At 37.8% G+C, this 19,193-nt stretch overlaps 1 protein-coding gene across 12 annotated transcripts in view; it reads left to right on the forward strand.

Annotated features, from left to right (window-relative positions):
- Positions 1 to 19,193, forward strand: part of RHOBTB1 (Rho related BTB domain containing 1) — a 77,153-nt gene that overhangs the window by 20,101 nt on the left and 37,859 nt on the right. For 10 of the 12 annotated variants that reach the window (XR_008205254.1, XR_008205253.1, XR_008205251.1 and 7 more), the window contains 3 exons: positions 6,599 to 6,800; positions 7,180 to 7,283; positions 17,903 to 18,088. Coding sequence is in view for 9 of the 12 variants with exons in the window: in XM_052677775.1 (XP_052533735.1) it covers positions 6,609 to 6,800; positions 7,180 to 7,283; positions 17,903 to 18,088 (482 nt within the window). In the remaining 3 variants the exon portion in view is untranslated. Of the gene's footprint in view, positions 1 to 874; positions 960 to 6,598; positions 6,801 to 7,179; positions 7,284 to 17,902; positions 18,089 to 19,193 lie in introns of all 12 variants that reach the window. The other 2 variants (XM_052677776.1, XM_052677777.1) reach the window with 1 other exon arrangement.

The raw sequence follows: 19,193 nt of genomic DNA on the forward strand, positions 1-19,193 counted from the left end.
ATGAATTCAGTTTGTGCACTCTGTGGCTGCTCCTGATGTAAATCAAGGCATAATAAGTGACAAGGCCTGGGATATTTGCTTCAAAAATGTTTTCTTGTCTGAACTAAAATGCTAGTGGTGGTGCACCCTTAATCTGCTACTGAAACACCATCTTTTGCTGCACAAGGAGGAATAGTCTAGGGATTTAGTGCACAGCAATATTTTGTATGTGGCTGCTCTATGGGATAACAGCTTTTTGGTGGTGGTTACCACCTGGTCCAAATGGGTATTGTCTGCTCTTCAGTTATTCAGTTCTCATACACTTTTAGTCACATCAGCTGCAGCTGACTTCAATTTGTACTGTTATGCCATATTACACAGGATGCATAGCAATGCTAGAGGTTGCACACTGCCTAGTCCCCTACATCTGCTGCTGTAATCTCTGGTAAAGAGTAAGAGCAGTCAGTTGGAGCCAGCTATATCCTGAATCCTGACAGAACACATTTGCAAAACTATATGAGAGCCATAAATCAACAATGTACAACCTATCCCCTCTTTACAGGGTTGGGTCCAGTGTGGTCACCCTTCCTCACATGTCTGTGTGGTAAAAAGGAAGAAACAAAAGGAGCAGTAAGGACTGTTCCGTGTCATGGCCTGTTCTTGAGGTAGACTGGGAAGATTTGGTGAAAGGAGAGGTAGCAGTATTGCATGCTCATCCACAGCACAGTTTCATCCCAGATATCTGCCTTCTGCAATGGCTAAACATCCTTCACCTGCTGTATGGATTAATTTCTAGAGAGATGATCTCTTCACAGAGGATATTGCAATGTATGTAACAGGTCAAAGTAATACGTAATCTGCTCAGACTAATCAGCTTGTTGACTTTGCACTTCAGGTCTTCCAGAACCTTTTAGAAGACTGACATAGTTCAAGTCTGATGCTGAGCTTTGCATTTGGTTCCGTATTGTCTCCAAATGTCTGTAAGTGTAACACACAGACAGGTCCTTTGTGAACTGCACATTTTGGGAGTCTCAAGAATATCACTGTTTTTAGGTTATCCAAGGAAGTGCTTAAAAGATGTTGTGCTATCACAAAAGTAGCCACATTAGGGTTTGATAAAGGGCCCTAATCTGCATTCAGCCCTGAATTTCTTAATCCCACATCAGTTTGTTCTTTTTCAGTCTTTTCCTATTTCACCTTCAGGGTAAGTTGACAGAACTTCAAATAACGGAACAGGGCAATGCTTCATCATCCTGGATGAGAATAATGGCCCCTGGTGACCTAGTTATCTGATCTCAGCTCAAATCTTGTTACCCTTTGTCACCATTTGCTTCCCTGATGCTGAAGTGGTTTTCTTGTGTTTGCCTTAGCAGTTGCTCCTTTGGTCCACCTGCAATTTAGTAATAGCCCAAATGTTTATACCCTGTTTTGTGATAACCTTTCAACAGCTGGTACAGGGTTTCTTGTACTTCGTACCATGTTGTGATTTTACTAATATACTTGATGAGACCCTAACCTCCTTACTAAAACCTAGACACAAACCATCCTTTTTGCCCACTACTCTTTCCCCAAATCAGAGCTGTTTGATGTTAGTGGATTTACCACCTTTCTGCTGGCCTGACTTTTCAAATAATTCCCACTCAAGCTATCCACATTATGTGGTGTGGATTTCAGTGTCTCTTCCCATTAGACTCCTGTAGTAATTGTGATGATGTAGTTTTGATTGGCCACCTATTTGTGTAAAGGCCTTTCTGTTTTGCACATTTGGTTAGTTAACTTGAGCCGGGTTGGAATTATTGATTTTTGTTTTTCCCATGGAATAAAAAACTTTATGGAATAGTCAAGGTCCTGACATGCTGTCATTCTGAGACTTCAGCTTAAGAGCTTGCTCTTAATGTGAGAGCTAAGTAACATGCTTGCTTGTCTTCAGATGCTGTCTCAGTCTTATTGGACATGCTTAAGCACTGAGATAAGAAGTAAACATGTGCAGAGTCACTCTATAGTCACTGATTACTGCAGATAGTTTTGGTGATTTATCTGTGATGTTTTGCTGAAAACAGCTGACTATTAGTGGCTGTTCTTCCAATCTTGTCTGTGTTTTGTGTGAGTTAAATGATGATGTAAAACATCTAGATATTTCAAAGTGGGCAGTTAGCTGCATAGGTACTGAGATCCATATGGGTGGATTCCTGATCCCACATAGGATTTTATAGGTGTGGCAGGGAACATACAGGGAACTTGCTACTGGATTTGGATCATCATCCACTTTCTTTCCAGCAGAGAAAAGTGCAATTATAGTTTTAAATATATTAAACTATATTTGTAAATCAAGACAGGTTCACAATTAAGGCCTGGTTAGATTTTGTGTACAAGCATACTTTAAATTTATGCTTAGAGAGAGAGGAGCTGATGTGTGTCTGTTGTGTCCCAGTACAACAGCTGATCAACTGTTGTATTATAGGTAGCCTCCATCTATAGATCTTTTGGAAAATTTCCTTAGAAAACAGCATTTCTTTACTGAGGCTAACTGGCCAGAAGGACCTGTTTTCCATAACAACCACAATTGTATTTTAGCGATAAAAACAAGTGGCTCAACAGTGAGAAATATTAAACAAAAAAAAATCAAGCACCTTTCAGCAATTTGAGTGAAGCAACAGAGGAAGCAATTAGTGTCTGTAACATCTGCAGGACATGGTTCAGTGCAGTAACCTTACATTTCTTTGGAAATAAATCAGCTTTATTTAGAATAGTTCTTTCCTGCTAATGAAGTTAGTTAACTTAATGGTTTATTAAATGGTTTTATCTCAGATTCTGAGTCTGCTCACATCTGCTGATTTTTTTCTGCTTTTGTCTCCCATGATACACAAATAATCACATGTGACAATGTAAAAACAGAAACATCCTGAGCAGTTTTAGTGAACCTATGTTATTCTTGTGGGTCCTTCATTTCCATCCATCTTCTCATCTCTCTTTAGAACTAGATTAAGGAGGGAAATCTTACACTGCTTTCTGTGTTGGAAACATCTGATGGTTCCCCCTGTAGGTTTCTCAGTGCTCCTCATTTGCTGATCTTTCAATTTTTCTGTGTCTTTTTTGCCAGCATCCTCTCTGAGACCAGTCACACTTCCAGTAACTTTCCTCTTACCTTCTCTTGTTTTCTTTTGTTGGTAAACAAAAGTACTGCAGGTTGTAGGTCGGTTTTGACTAGTGTTTCATTGGTCATGGAATGTTATGCTGTTTTTTTCTTAAGCTGCATGTAAGCTGGATTGCTCTTGTCTAACCAGTTTTGTTTTAGCTCCAGTTGGTTTTCTCAGATGCTACCAGCTAAAGAGCTCACTTTAGATTTATATAAGTTTTGCAAATACGTGTTTAGCATTTTTAATCAGGATGGTTGTATAATAGGTTTAACATAAGCCTAACTTAGAGGATATCTTAAAAACACAACAAACCAAACTGACCATGGCTGTATTTTTAAGGTGTTGTACATACTCCTATGTATGTCCTATGTACATACTCCTAATGGTCTATGACCATCCCTGTACCCCCAAAAGGTTTTAGCCACATTTACAAGCATGTAATGCACACATTTTGGAAACTGTTTACACTGTTACTGTCAGTTTTTGTTTGAGCTGTCTAAATATCTGGCCAGGCTTATTTCTGTTAGCTTCTTCAGAGTCTTTTCCTGTTTTCTGTTTTCTGTTCTCCTTTTGAAAACTACTTAACAATATTAAAGTGATCTGCATTTTCAGTATAGAGATACTCCATATCCACTGGAGTGGTTTTAAGAGCTTTTCTTAGCAGAGCCACAAAGCTTTAGCATTGTTTTTATTCCCAGTTTATTTTAATCTCTGTCCTGTGCGCTATTGAGTCATGCTAAAAATATCTTCATTAGACTGCCATTGATCTCCAGCAGAGCATACAGGCACACTGTGTCTGAATTCTAGGATAACTTTGCTTTTATTGAATAAGTATATCAGAAATAATAATAATTAAAAAAAAAAAACACTCATTTTTAAATTTCATTTTTGTGTGTTTCTTTTCTAGGATTCTCAAATAAGTGCATTGATTTCTCTCGTTATCTTTATTAAGATTTTCCTATTTTAAACTTGCTTTTCCAGCTCAGTGCTTAATCCATATTTTGTGCCAAACTGTAGTGTAATTTTGCTGAACTACAGTTTCAGAATTCTTGAAAAATTTTAAAATCAGATTCTTACAAAAAGCTAATTGGAACAACAGCATTTTAATGGAATGTTGGGTTAGAGGAAAAATTGTTTGGGCACCACTCTGCTTGGTAGTTTAAAACCAACCAGACACGCTGGCTAGCCATGTGCCTTCATTTTGTTTTCCAGCCTTGTAAACACATTCCATCTGTGATGTCTAGTCCATGCATGAATAAAATATGAAGCAATTTAATACCACATAATGTGTTGGGGGTTATTCTCTATTCTCAGATGTGAAATGAAACTATTTTAGATTGCATGTTGAAATCTCTTGGGTTTTTTTTTGCTACTCGTTCAGGGCCCTGGCTTTCAGGCAGTAGTGTACAAATAATGTCATTTTCTGTAATGTGGAAAACACCACATTATTTTTTTATTGGTCTTTTGTTTATATTGTAGCTGTATACTTGGAAGGGGTGGATGAAAGGAAGAAAGAGTTATCTCTCATTCTGGCTTTCTTATACTTGGATTCATGGTGATCATACAAAGCTCATGGTCCATCCCAGGCATCAGCCTCGTGAGAGCTTGCATGCAGCGAGCAGAGGTGGTTGGATGGCAGAAGTAATTGGAAAGTCTCTGTAGTCCTTTAGCCCGTGGCTATTCACCTTTCACAACTCAAATGAAAGGATAAAGGAGGTATCTTAATAGCTTTCATTCCTTAGCAGCTAAAACCTCTGTGGCAACACAGCATGCTATCACAAGGCCGTTACATTTTACATTAAGTAAATACTGCACATGTATGCTTGAAACCACAAGATCTGCTCTAGAGTTTATGGGGCTGTGTTGCAGACTAGTGTAGGACAGCTCTTTAAAATGTATTCTTACATGCTGGTCAGTGCTGTGGCTTTTCCTGTAGCGTTCAGTGTCTATGAAAACATATTGTAGTGACACAGCAGTGGGATAAACTCACTCTTGTACAGCTGTCAGTGCGATCTGTAATTCCTCACAGCCACATAAACACAGATTAAAATAACCGTGTCATGGCCATTACATAGTTTCTTTTGCAGTCTGTGCTCAAAATTTACAATCTCTGGATAACATTTAGTCCTAACACTGACTTTTGTTTGTCTGTTTACTTCAGTTAAAGTAATGAAACATATTAAAATTAGTGTTTGATTCCAAATTACTAAATGTGATTTTTCTTAAATCAACATAGTGCCTCTGACACAATGAAGAATGACCATCAGAACAGCTTGTATCTCATATTTTCAGTACCCTAATAGTTAATATATGTGCTATATTTAGGAGCAAATGAGATACAAGTATTAAAAAAGCTGTTGAAACAAAGGCACGCAGTAATTTATCTGTTGTACTTTTTCTTCTCAGGAAAAAAAGGACATCATCACTCCAGATGGTGGTCTGTATTTTGTCAGTTAAACTGCTGTAGGTTTTGTTGCTGAAATAGCTGTTAGGCAGGTCTTTCTGAACATGTTTGTGCTTTGTACTTTTCCTCTGCCTTGACTACATTCCCCAGCAAAGACCAGATTGCTGAAGAGAGATGATCAGACATTGGAAAATGAAAAACTATGATCCTGCATCCCTTTATTAGTGAATGACAGACTTCTGTAGAAAATGGGCAAGGTTAATTTTAGCCTTTCAAATATCTTTCTGTTCCACCTTATATTCATACCCAGGTGTTTAATCAATAAATTGCCAAAGAATATGTAAGTAAATACTTTCAGTAATACCTTTCAGAATCAGGACTGTATCTTCAAAAATCTCATTTTCTTTACTTTTCAGCATCATGTTAAAAAGTTTATTGGTATATGTGAGCACATTTGGAAGTTTCTGCAGGGCTGTTTGGTTTCATTAGACTCCCTGATCTTTACAAACTTCCTTGGAAAATTATGAGTATGTAATATGTGCAGGCAGTAATAGGAGCCATGGTTTGTAAAGAACAGTCTCTGGAGCAGTCTTACAAAGTCTGTTTTATTGTGTGCATAAAACTAAAACCATCTGTGTGACTTGGTCTTAGCAATATTGTTTGGAGAGCCCTAAATCAAATCCCGAATGGGCAAGATTAGAGAAGGCAAGTTTATACTAGAACCTTTCAGGTTGAACCCACTGATGTCCAGTCTTTTCTCCTTCTTAGCATAAAAGGTATTAGCAAGAGGTAAGTTTGTGCTAGCTGTCCTTGTTTCACCAAGATCTGGCTTCTGCAAACAGGCTTTGTTTACAGAAACTGAAGTGAAAATAGCATGTGAACAACATAAACTGACTGCGGTCAAAATAGTCCTGCATTTGCATAACTGCGCAGTATTTAAAGGATACTTTGGTACAGCTACAGACATTTCCTTGAGGCTTCAGTCTTTCTCAGACATCTTTGAAGAAGTAGAAGGGTCTGGTTCTAAATAACATTATTTGTACTGTGGTAGAAAACAATTTTAACTGTCTTGTTACAGTTTTTGGTAAATGGACATTGACATGGACTACGAAAGACCCAACGTTGAAACTATCAAGTGTGTGGTGGTTGGAGATAATGCAGTGGGGAAGACTCGTCTAATTTGTGCAAGAGCTTGCAATACAACCTTGACTCAGTATCAGCTGCTGGCAACTCATGTACCAACAGTCTGGGCCATTGATCAGTACCGTGTCTGCCAAGAGGTAAGGACTGCAGGTTTACAGAATAGGGAGTGCATGCTTTGAGGTTGCACTAATATTTACTGGCTAGCCTTTCCCTGTCAAAATGTAACAGTGCACTCAGATATATTGCATGCATGGTTTCTGCTGCAGCCATGGTCTGGAAAGCAAGGAGGGCTGTCATGTCCCTGAGTCTGTCATTCCAAAGTGTGTTGGTTTGTTTGTGTTTTAATTAAAACTATTTTGAGAAGATTAATATATTGCTTGTGTTTTATGAAATATACAATTCACTGAAAACCATATGATAGACTCTTGATGTACTATGTTTTGAATCTCCTTACAAGGCAAATTAGAAGTGTACTCGTTTCATGGAGGAAAAGAACATAAGTTGTGCTCTGTTTAGGTTCTTGAACGCTCACGAGATGTTGTGGATGAAGTGAGTGTTTCTCTCAGGCTGTGGGATACGTTTGGGGACCACCACAAAGACAGGCGCTTTGCTTACGGAAGGTAAGTTGATCCAGGCTAAACTTTAAATAGTACTTGTGGTAAAATTTAGAGCATAAACCTTTGCAGATCTTGATTTTTGAAAAGCAAGGACTTACAAATAATCAAGGGTATTCCTATTCCTGCCTACTGGAAAGAGGATTATATACCAGAAGGATTAAAAAGAGATAAATATTTTAAAAGCTGTGTGGTTTTACTACACAACATTTCCTTGAAATGCCTGCTAAGCTCTGTCAACAAATGTCCCATTTCAATTTTTAAAGAACATTCCCAAAAATAAGATCGTGGTTTTACAAAATTGAACACTGGTATTCCCTGCCTGATTAAGCAGCATATGATGTAATTGCCTACTTAATGCTGAAAGAACAAGCAGAGATACTGGGAACCATTATTAGCATTCATTGGAATATTTCTTGTAACAAAACCTGCCATGTTGATTGGACAGCTCACATGAAATGGACAGCTCACACCGAATGAGCAGAGCCCATTCCACGAAAGGTGAGGTACTTCTGTATGCAAATATAATGACAGCAGACTACCTCTATGGAGCAAATGTTTAGCTCCATAGAAGAAGATGGGGTCTGAATAGTTTTTTCCATAACTAACGAGGAACAACTAACAAGTAACTAACAAGAACAAGGTCTCAATCTTCACATATTTTCTCTCCTTCTCTAAGTTTTTGGGTTTTTTTTTCAATGTCTGGTTGTACCCCTTAAGTTGTATAGTGTCTGTCCTATCTTCAAATTACATTTTGCCAAAACATATTTACTTTTCCTTCAATACATGATGAAACGAGCACCTTTGGGAGATGATGGTCTTATCTTCATCCCTCAGAATCACTGCAGAAGGGTTCTGTGGTCGAATTCAGTTGTTAAATTTTCAAAGTATAAAACTATATAGCAGTTGGGACAAACTATTCTTTGCATACAGCCCTATGTTAGTAGTGTGCTTTCATGAATTAGCTTGAATTTTGTTTGTGTCAGGAGCTAAGGGGCAGCACCACAGCACTACATAGGGATAGAACATGTACCATTTGTCAGTAAGGTCTGTGTGATTTCTAGGTTAGCACTGATTTAATACTCAGTGCTGTTCCAGTATGTGAGTAGATACTGTTTTAACATTTGGCACATATGGAACCTACTTTGATAAATTTAGATGTAACTTAATGATTCCTCTGAATGTTCCTCTTTGGTGTGGCCTCCTGATATTCTGCAACAGATACTGTGCCACTGAGAAGATTACTAGAGATTAAGAGAACAAAATCAGGCATGTTCTGAACTCTGATCCACTGTTTGCTGACAGGATGGGAGAGGGGAAAAACAGCATACTTATTGTCTAATCCTGCAAACACCAAGGAAGACATGAATAAATGAAGATGTTATAGGATTAATCATACGAACACAGGCATTCATATGTGATGGTAGCAGAACCGAGTGCATGTAGAGTCAGGTTTGTTATACCTGGTCAACTTCAAAAGGCTGTTCTAAAAACTTACTGTGCCATTAGTGGTTTATCTTCTGCAAGTCTTGTAATACAGTAGATCACTGGAAACTCTCTTACAATTTCGGTTCTAAAGTTTCCCAGTCCTAAACAATGATCAAGGACTTAAAAAATATATATGCATACCAGTGTTGTAAGTCAGTTGTTTAACATTTTATCTATTTTAGCATTTCTAAACGTTTAACCATTCAAAAAAATACTGAATATTCATGTTTATAGGAATTCATTTAAATAGCATACATTGAGCCACAGTCTACTCATAGCAGAGTCGAATCTTTCAGCGAACAGTTTATATTGAACTGCTCAAGGCTACACCTAGAGGTACTCTGTCAGACTGTCTGAAAGGTTCTTTAATGAGATATTCCTTCAATTCCCTACAAAACCATTTTATGCATGTGCTCCTTGTGCAAGGGAAGGTTTATTTCAGCCGAGCACTCAACCAAGACCTCTAATTGTTCTAACCATGGTGTAACAAGAACCAGCAGGTCATTAATTCACTTGCTGCACGTTGGAAAAGATTGTTCCATGCAGTTTTGCAAAATGTTACATAAATAGATATGCTATAAATGACAGGGCAAACAGTTAAGAGGACTTGCAGCAAAGATAAATCCTTCTTAATTCTTTATTTTTCAGATAGAAACATTAAAGAAGATTGGCAAAAGGAGTTTTTCAACTATTTTTGTGTGTGTGAGAGAGGAAGAAATAAACATATTTCAATACCACTGAGGATGGAATGGTTAATATTTATAGTGTCATCCTTTAAAATGAAAGTGTGGGGAGTGAGATCAGTCTGTGCTCTACTGTGTGGTGTTTAGTATAGTAATCACAATCCTACAGGAGCTTTGGGAAACAGATCCTGGCAGATTACAGGAGGAAAGGGAGGTTGCAATGATTTACCAGTGTCCCTGGGAGGCACAAAACTGCCTGTTTAAAGACAAGAAAACATCTTTATTTGCACTTCTTTCAGTTTTCAGGATAGCTATCCTTCTGGCAATCTGATTTTGAATACTTGTCAACTTGTTGCTATGTTCAAATTAATTCAAAACAGGAAAAAGATTGGCTTGCACTCTTTTTCCCTCATGTAAACATATTCCAACACAGTTTGATTAATAACCTACAAAGTTTTTTGATATATGCAGCTCTAGTATGTGTAAACACAAGCACAGAGCTCATTTGTGAAATCAAGAGTTAATTCAGCCTTTATCAAATATTTGTTCTCAATACTATGATTGTGGTTTGTCAGCTAATGTAGCCAGGATGATTTATTTACTTGCAACTTAAGTATGAGCTGTAGATCAAACAAAATCTGTTCATACAGCTTGGGCAGCAAACGGTTTTCCTCATGACTTACAAATGTGAATGAGCCTTTCTGTGAAACTACTGACAGAGCTTCTTAAAATATGTTCATAGTATTACCTCTGTTCTGAATGGACTTCATAATCTTTGTGGGTATTGTATATACACAGAGGTACACATGCATTCATCTTTTCCTCTGTGGTTACAGGTTTCTTAACACGTTACTTCCATGTAATTGAATCCATAGAAACACACATTTAGATCACTGCTGAAACAAGTCCATGAGAAAAGGTGTTTATCACCAATAGTTGAAGATTTTTGCCAATCTGTTTAAGGGTTCTTCAGTTTTCTGGGTATTGTTGCTGCTGTTTTTTGGTTTTCATAAAAAGCAGCGATGATAGTGTTTCTCTAACAACAAAGCCCAGGTAGCTTTGCCGTAAAATGTTATTTGCATTCAGGAAACTTGACAAGATTAGAGTGAAGTGGGTGTCTTCATTGTGTGCAACTGTGCACACAGATTAGTTAGATCAGTTAGATCATCTGTTACTTGCTGTCTGTGCCAAAGTTGGGAATGGCAGCAGCTCCTCTACTTTTTTCAAAGGAGTAAGATTTCAGAAATGCTTTGAAAAAGCCCACACTTTTCTCAGGACAAGGAATTCTGCTATTTTTATATTAGAGCAATGATCCTACTTGCACATACCTTTTACTTGTCTTTTACTGGCAAGGGCTGGAGGGAGACTGCAGAGATGCATCTTTGCAGTAGTAGCACTTAGAAGAGTTTTTTGCTCTGCTGACAAAGAGTCAGCTGGTGGAGAATCCACTTGTTTCCAGACATGTATTTTTTTTTGCTTTAACTGTTTACTTTTGGAGTGTTTAGCTGCCACAAAAAAAACGACGTGCTGTATCTTCAAGTCGTCTTCACTGACCAACATTCTGAGCCGTTCCTGTACTTTACAGTGGCTATTCAGGTTCTTCATCAAGTAGTTCTGAAGTCCTGTAAAAAAATTTCGATATTTGATGCAAAATATTTTTTCTTTTGAGTTGATCACCACCAAGAAAAACTATAATAAGTAGAGTTTCATAGATCACTTTCTAAAGAGATTTTCTTTTGATATGGAGTATATACGCACTATTTTTTTTTCATTACGTACACTAACATTTCAGGCTTTTCCACTCAATCAACATATAAGTATTTGCTTTATGTACTTAAAGCAGTAAAATCAGTGCAGATCTATTACTTGTCTTTTCTGCATGCTGCCATGGCTCCATACTGTGAATAGAAAGAGCTTGGAATTGTGGTTAGGAGTCCTTCTTTCCTTAAAAGGATGTGTACCTAATAAACAGTGGTGTCTGAGGCTCTGTTTGACATACAGTAGAGAAAAACCTCTAATGTTTCAAAGTTTTCAAGTCACTCCTTGACTGGAGTGAAAAAGTATGTATCTAAAATTATTTGCTGTATTACATAGCTTTCTTTTTTTTCCTTGTTCTCATAATTCACTGTCTGGGGGAGGGAATGGGAAGAAGTTATTTGGGCTCTATCCTAAGGACTGCAGTGCAAAAGGAAAATCTTTCAGAAGTGCTGAACTTGATAACTGACTCTGCAGAAATGTAGATCTCTGTGAATTATTTCTTTGTGCATATCTACTAGGTAGAGCTCTACTTTAAAGTTCTTAGTCTGAATTTCCTTATGCGTATATCAGGATACAGAAACCACTTGCACAACCACCTATAAATATTTTAAGTGGATTTCACTTACCAATAACTTCTTGAAATCAACTTGCAAGTTTAAACTTCCTGACAACTGTTATTGTTTTTTTTAAGTAATAAATGATTTTGGTGACAGCCCAAAAAAAGCAAAAAAAAAAAAGTATTTTTTCTGTCCAGATAATGAAGGTCTGTCTAGCATCTGTTAATGTTCAGTTTTCTTGTCTTGCATGACTTCAGAAGTTACTCTCATAGTGGATGCAAAACAGACCCTGTAATTGTGTCCTCTGCTCTAGACTTTTGCCTCTCTTTGTCCTTTCCACTATTGCCTTTCATTAGAACTTATAAAAAATCATCATTTATAGGAATGTTAGGATCTAGCTCTGGATCTTCATTTTTGTGTTTGCTTTCTCTACTTACATCCATTCCCTACCTTTAGGGTCTTTTTTCTTTCTAAATTTCATTGGTTCAAATGGTATTTCAGCAAAATCTCTTCTTACCTCCCTCAGACTTGTTTTTTTTTTTCTAACAGAGCAGTAGTTCCTGGTATTTTTTAAGAGGATGGTGTGGGAGTAAATAAGGGGTTCATTTGTTCTTGCTTTTATTTTGCTGCAGTTTCCTTGACAGAAGTTGCTGGTTCTCCATAGACAAATAGCATGTAGTTCTAATCTGCAAGCTGCCTACCTACAGAAAATATAGTAGAAAATAACAAAATAAGGGTGCAAATCTCATCTTTCCCTCTGTCTGTTTTGTTCATCGTTTTGTGAGTTTATATTATTTCATCTTCCATCCAAAGGCAGCATTCAGTTAACAAAAACATTACTAGCTAAATCCTCGTTAGTCCCTTTTTTTATTTCTGGCTCTTTTTTTTTTTTTTTCCATCCTTTTTTATGGTATCGCTGGCTTTTTTTTTTTTCCACCCTTCTCCCTTGATTTGGTGTTCAAGCTGTGTCTTACTTTTATAAACATTGTTTTTGCAAATTAAGAATTTCAGACTCCAATTAACTATCTCTATAATTCTATTTACCATGGAATTTTTATTCCCCTGTTAGGAATGTAGAGTAATTAGAGTAATCTGTATCTCTGCTCCTGTGGATGTGCTTAGTATATATTTTGGAAGTGTAAAGTACAAACATACCGTATTCCAAGGAGAACTGTACTGAGTTGAAACTGGCAAAGTTTGGCCCAGAATACTACCAAGGCAGTTTGCAGACAGCCTGTTTCCTCTGCAGATTTCTGTGTGGCACTAAGATGGTATTCTTTTTATGCAAATGATGAACCAGACTTATGGGTAAATTTACTTCTTATAGCCAACAATAAAATGAACCAAATCCCCAGGCTTTCTAAGAAGTACTTTAAATTAAAAATAAAACTGCTTTCCCCGTTTCATTGTTGCAGACCACTTCACCATTCTTTTTAGCACTACTGCTGCACAGACATTTGAACACTAAAAACAGCTCTTGCAGGTTTCTGCTGTGGAGGATATGGTATCTTAATTCTTAATGATATTGAAACACTTTTTGCCATTCATTGCACATGCACCACTACTTTTTCCATGAGTACCTCAAAGGAAATAGAGATTTTTTAAACGCTTACAGTTAAGAATGATGTATTATTTGTAAACAATGTATGGGAAAATCTTCCACTTTTGAACCACAACCTTGAAATACACAGCTTTCCTAAAGCTAGCTTTATCATCTTCTTATGACTTTTGTTTCTAACTAAAAATGATGTTACAGAAATTGTAGCAATAGATCTGCATACTACTCATCACAAAATGGGAATATATTTCAGGGCACTTTGACGGTTTCGCTCATTACACCAGTATTTAAGAAGCTTCGCTGCTGTCGGTAAAGTATAGAACTAATTGATTCTCCTGCTCACGTCCAGGGCATTGCGTGGTCTTGCCCTGCCTTACCTGGATACCTTCAGTTCTTCACGTGCTAGGCACCCCCCGCATTTTAGTTTTCCTATTGTCTCATCTGTTTTGAGTGTGTGCACATAAGTCCTGTTTTTTCAGGTCATTTTGTTATGCTCATGGGTCACTTAATGAATTTCTTCTCATTTCATGTGATGGCTGCAACTGCATTTACTAAAAACTGAGTTCTATTGAAAACATCAGTCCTGCTTATAGCTGTCTGCATAATTAAAAGTTAATTTAATTTAAATTAAAAAGTGCTTTCTGGTTTTTGTTTTAGTTCTTTTTGCAGCTCTGTGAGATGCATGTATGACAAAATGTTGTATAATCAAGTGAATCTCTCTCTTCAAAAGATTGATGGGGAGATACAGCAGGATTTTGTTGTGCCATAAATGAGATTCTGGATTTAATTTGTAGTCTTCTACAGCCTGAATCTACTGTGTTTGCAGCTGATGTGTGCAGTCGGGCTGTCCTACAATCTGTTCATTCATGTGGCTGAAAGCCTATGCAATGTCCAATTCTGTCTCAAATCGGATACATTTAACTGTGGCACGGTCCTCTGAGGTACTCCAAGGCAAAATTATGGGACATGTAGAGAAAAAAAAAAAATGAGGGCAGAAGGAGCAAAAGCAAAACAACATTTTCTTGATAAATCAACCTGTAAAGATTAGCTGTTACGGTAAAATCAAAAGAGTCTAGCTGTTTGAATGAACCTCTGCAATAGAGCTTGCTCTTTAAAATTCTAAGAATGGACTCCCTTTTTTTGAACTTGTATCTTCGCAGAGAATGCTAATATCTAGATACAGGGGGAAAAAAATCTAGTCTGTTCTTAAAGTTTCCTTTGAATGAATAGGTGTAACAGCCTTCTTGTCAAACAAAATATAACTTGTCTATCCTTAAAGTGATTCTGTCAGATTTGTCTCTTGAGTCTCAATTAAGCTCTCTAAAACAAATGCGTACTTCTAACTTGTCTTCTAGAAAGACAAAAAGATAGCATTGCAATACAGTTCAGCCTTTCTCCCGCCTTCTTTCCTACTCCTTCCATTTATTTCTGGATCAGATGCATCTCCTCTTCACATTCTGTATTCCTCAGCTTTATTTCTTCCTTTTCCAAACCAAACAGTATTACTCCATGACTGCGTGACGATGACGATACCCCATAACTATAACCAGTAGTTCTTGAATGCAGCAGTTTTTCCCACTATCTTGTAAATTACAAACTACACAGAACTTCTTCATAGGTAATGCAGCATATACGCATTTCAGAAAGCACCCTGTTTCTTTAATGAGCCATAAATCCACATTAGAGTATCTGCAGCCATCACCATAGTTTATAACTCTAGTTTCCAACTACAAAATGATAAACTTTTAAGCACACTTGCCATAGAATTTATGAGATGCCATTTAATATCGCTGTTTCCTTGAAATTGTATCTAAAATAAAAGTATTAGTTAAGATGAAATTATGTAGTAGTTTGTCACTGAGAGATGGCTCAGCAGCGTGATGTGCAGCTGTATCTGCAGTGCACCTCATTACACAGTTCAGGAATATACACAGCATGTAAGCAGATGAGTCTTCAAAAATCCCAGTCCCAAACCAGTTGAATACTCTGTTATAGAAAGCAGCCTTCTGTAAAAAACATTACTTTATCTGCTGCTTCTAACAGCTCTTTCAGAAAGGCTTGTCACATGGCTAATATACTGCCTTTTCTCCCCCACCTTGGGAGTTTCTGATAGTAGCAATTGCTGAGAAACTTCAGATGGGTGCAGTAGTTACCTGTACCTTGCCTGCTGCCAGACCATGCGGCTGCTAATTTAAAACTATCTTGTCATTTTGCTGTAGTACTTGCTTTTCTGCAGTGACTTCCTCTGCTGTCTCTACATCTGATAAAGTTCGTATCTCAGACACTAGGAGCTCCCATGTACATGTCCCATGTAGCAGCACACCGTGTACTAATTCCTGCCACAGATGTGGTTCTCCAGAGGCTTTTTTTTTCATTCTCTGAAGTTTAAAAATGGGTAGCTGCTTTCATGAAAAGTTCTTAACCATGTGCAAACGTGTACCACTGAATGCATTGAAGTAATACTTATGTTTGTGTGCATCTCAGAATGTTTATGACCTACTTTCTTTGTCCGTAGAAGCCTCCTATAAGTTGTCTATAGCTATGTTTAGAGCAAGCTGGGCACACATCAGATGTAAATGTTTTGCAGTAAGAATTATTTCCCCAACCACAGATCTGCACTGGGTCTGGTCTGCTGAGTGATTTGGGGCTGTCCTGGCCAAGGAAACAGGTCGTCCCTGGCTTGTCTCGGCAGCCCAGCTCTGGCCATCCCAGCACTGGGCAGTACAAGTGCTGGGGGCAGCTGTTGTCATCTGCTGCCTAGGAGCTCCTGCAGAGTTCTCTTTACTTCTGGTTTGCAGAGATGTGTGTCCTGTGGTTTGTAGAGTCAGGAGGGTTGAGTACTCATGGCTGCAATTACTTGGCTTAGGTATCAGTTTCTGAAAATTACAAGACAGACCGTTCAGTTATAGTTGGAGCTGGCCTGACAGCCAATGTTTCCTGCTCTGGCAATTCTGATCATCTTAAATTAAACGATTGAGCAGATCAGAATACGTCTAACAGATTTTTCACTGTAGCTACACATTGATTCCTCCTTTCTGGAATCTAAGCAAATTTCTCCTGGATTTAGGTTTTATTCTTATGTGACCTCGAATAGAGCAAACTTAAATTTGATTTGTATTTGCTTCAGTTGCATAGAAGACCCGTGTTTTGGCTACTTACCTCTCCCTATTTAGCAGATGACATTCCAATTTGAAAAGGGCTTGTCTCTAAATATGACAGATGTGTGGTAGTTTATATGAGGTACAGATCTGGAGCTGGTGCATTTCTCCTGCGTGAGTTATGCTCGCAGCAGTACCTGCACTGTTGCAGCTATTTTTAGAAGCAATCCCTCTGGGTATGTCTGTGCCCTCGCTGTGATGTAGAAAGCAGCAGTACTGAGGAGGTATTCCATTATTTAGAAGGCAAATGCTAAGATTCATTGTTCTTTCTGTATCTTTTATGTGAACTACGGACACAGCATATTGTGCTAAATTAACGAGTAACAGAACTCAGGTAGACATTGCTGAGGTTATTCTGCTGTCAGCTCTGTATTAGCAAGTTCCCTCTACCACCCCAGATGTCCCTTTCCCCCGGTCTTTTCTTAGAGTTTCAATTCAATGTTGTTTTTTTAATTTTAATTTTTGTTGCTCTTGTTTTTCTTTCATGAGAGACCCAGGAGTGTGAAAACTGCTTTATAAATCCCATCCTAGTTTATAAATAAAGGAATTATCCCAGGATAGGAATGATCTGAGACAAGTACTCAAGCATTTCTCACCATTGGGGTGCTAGGTCTGGCAAGTGGTTTGGTGGCTGAACTCCCAACTTTAATCCTCATGTTTGTGCTTTAGAAAGCGGTTTTATTTACTGAAATATTTTGTCTTTTCTTAAAACTTGTAAAAGCTCTCAAACATTTTTGTGCTTGCACTGATTTAAGGTACTGTCTTGTTCTGTCCTGCATTGCCCTTATTTTTAGAATACTCATTTTTGCTTGTATTGTGGAAGTGATCATTGCTGTAAATTCTATGGCAATTAATCCTTTTAACAGGTTATTTATTAAAGGTGTTGGAAGCACTGCTGTACAAAGTGCATTGCAGAGGATACAGCCTCACTATCTAGAAGAATGCAGATATGTTATTCCTCTGTGACAAGCTCGGAAATGGTCTGTCTGCTGGTGTGGCTTTTCTGGAATTCTGTGTAACACCTTTCTAATTCCTGAGCACCAGTGATCTTTGAATTGCATTCAGGTATCCAGTCAGTAGTTGCAAGCAATGACAGCCTGTGGACAACTGCAGTGTAAAAGTAGAAAATGGCAAGTTCTACCTCCCTTCTTAGTGCTCTGTTTATATGTGCAGAGATCATCTCTGCATATGGAGCCAGTGCTTCCTAAGCATGTGGCTCGGTGCTCTCATGCTTTTGTGATTAAATGCATAGCTTCTATAAAACCTTTGCATGAACAACACGTGTTCTCTTGTTGGATGTCAGTGTGTTTTTCAAAGCACACAATGGAATAGCTTCAAGCAGGAGTGATGAAAATAGGTGTGAAGTTGCAGTGGAAAGTGTGCTTGTTGGGTTTTAATTGGTATCTTCATGTTCCCTTTCTAGGTCTGATGTAGTTGTTCTCTGCTTTTCAATTGCTAATCCTAATTCCCTGAATCATGTGAAAACGATGTGGTATCAAGAAATCAAGCACTTCTGTCCTCGTACACCTGTCATTCTGGTGGGCTGCCAACTAGATCTCCGCTATGCAGATCTTGAGGCTGTTAACAGAGCCAGACGGCCCTTGGCAAGGTAAAGTTTAAACAAGAATAGGAATTTAAAATGTAAATCAAATGTAATAACTTCCAAAGAGAAAAAGCAGAGCATGACATTTCCCTCCTCCCTTTTTTTTGAGTAAAATTGTAATTCGTAATTCTGTTGTTTTGGCTCATTACTTCTTAAACACACACAGTTATTATATGTTTCCAACAATATTTTTGCTCATTGGACATCCAAACTTGCATGGGTGCCTGGATACTAGTATAATGTAGATAATAATGATTACTGGGGGCTTTTATATATCTTTCTCCATCCAAATATGTGTCATGTCCTACCCTGTCTTTCCTATGAGGTACTGTTTTAAACAGATTGGTTCTATTCATGTATCTTAATTTTCAATGGGTTTTTCTTTTCTAAACATAATCGTAGATCATGCCAGAAAATAAGTGCTCCAAATTAAACTGGAGATTGAGAGAGTTAGGAGCTTCTGTAGAGAAGCTTTACTTTTCCTAGATTCAAAAAGAACAACAGCTTTCACATATTGCTTCTAGTTTCTCCACTTTATAAGAATCTGAATGATACCAGATTCATGAATAGTATCTGTGAAAATATAGTTAAAGCATCTGTTGTGACCTGTTACCATAAAAAGGCTGAATTAATATTACATGGGCTCTTATACAACTTTACCTTACATTCAAATTCTTGTCTTGCAATAACGTTTTCTTGGGTTTGCTTTTTTAAAAAGATTACCTTTTTGTGTGGGTGATCTGGGTTCTCTTGTGGACTCTTTAAAAGGAAATATTTTTCAAAACTCAAAATTATTCTAATGTTCCTTTATGATTTCACTAGTAATGAAGTTTGAATTAGGACTCTGCATGTCTAGCACACACTTTGCCACCTGAGCTGATTATTAGCTGGCAACAGCGAACTGTAGTCTGGAACATGTTACATCTGTGCCAGGTTGTGTCTGTCCAAAAAGGTATGCAGTGTTGAGGTCATATCTTCTGGATATTTCTGTTGGGAAACTGGATCCCAGCCCAGTTTCTGATTTGCTGTATCATGTACTAAAGCTGCTCTGGAAATTTATGAGATCCTACAGAATGCTTCTGAACCCAAACCAGGGCCTATCTCTTCATGT

The sequence above is a fragment of the Tympanuchus pallidicinctus genome, unplaced genomic scaffold (assembly GCF_026119805.1).
Source record: "Tympanuchus pallidicinctus isolate F22 unplaced genomic scaffold, pur_lepc_1.0 scaffold16, whole genome shotgun sequence".
NCBI classification, from domain to species: domain Eukaryota; kingdom Metazoa; phylum Chordata; class Aves; order Galliformes; family Phasianidae; genus Tympanuchus; species Tympanuchus pallidicinctus.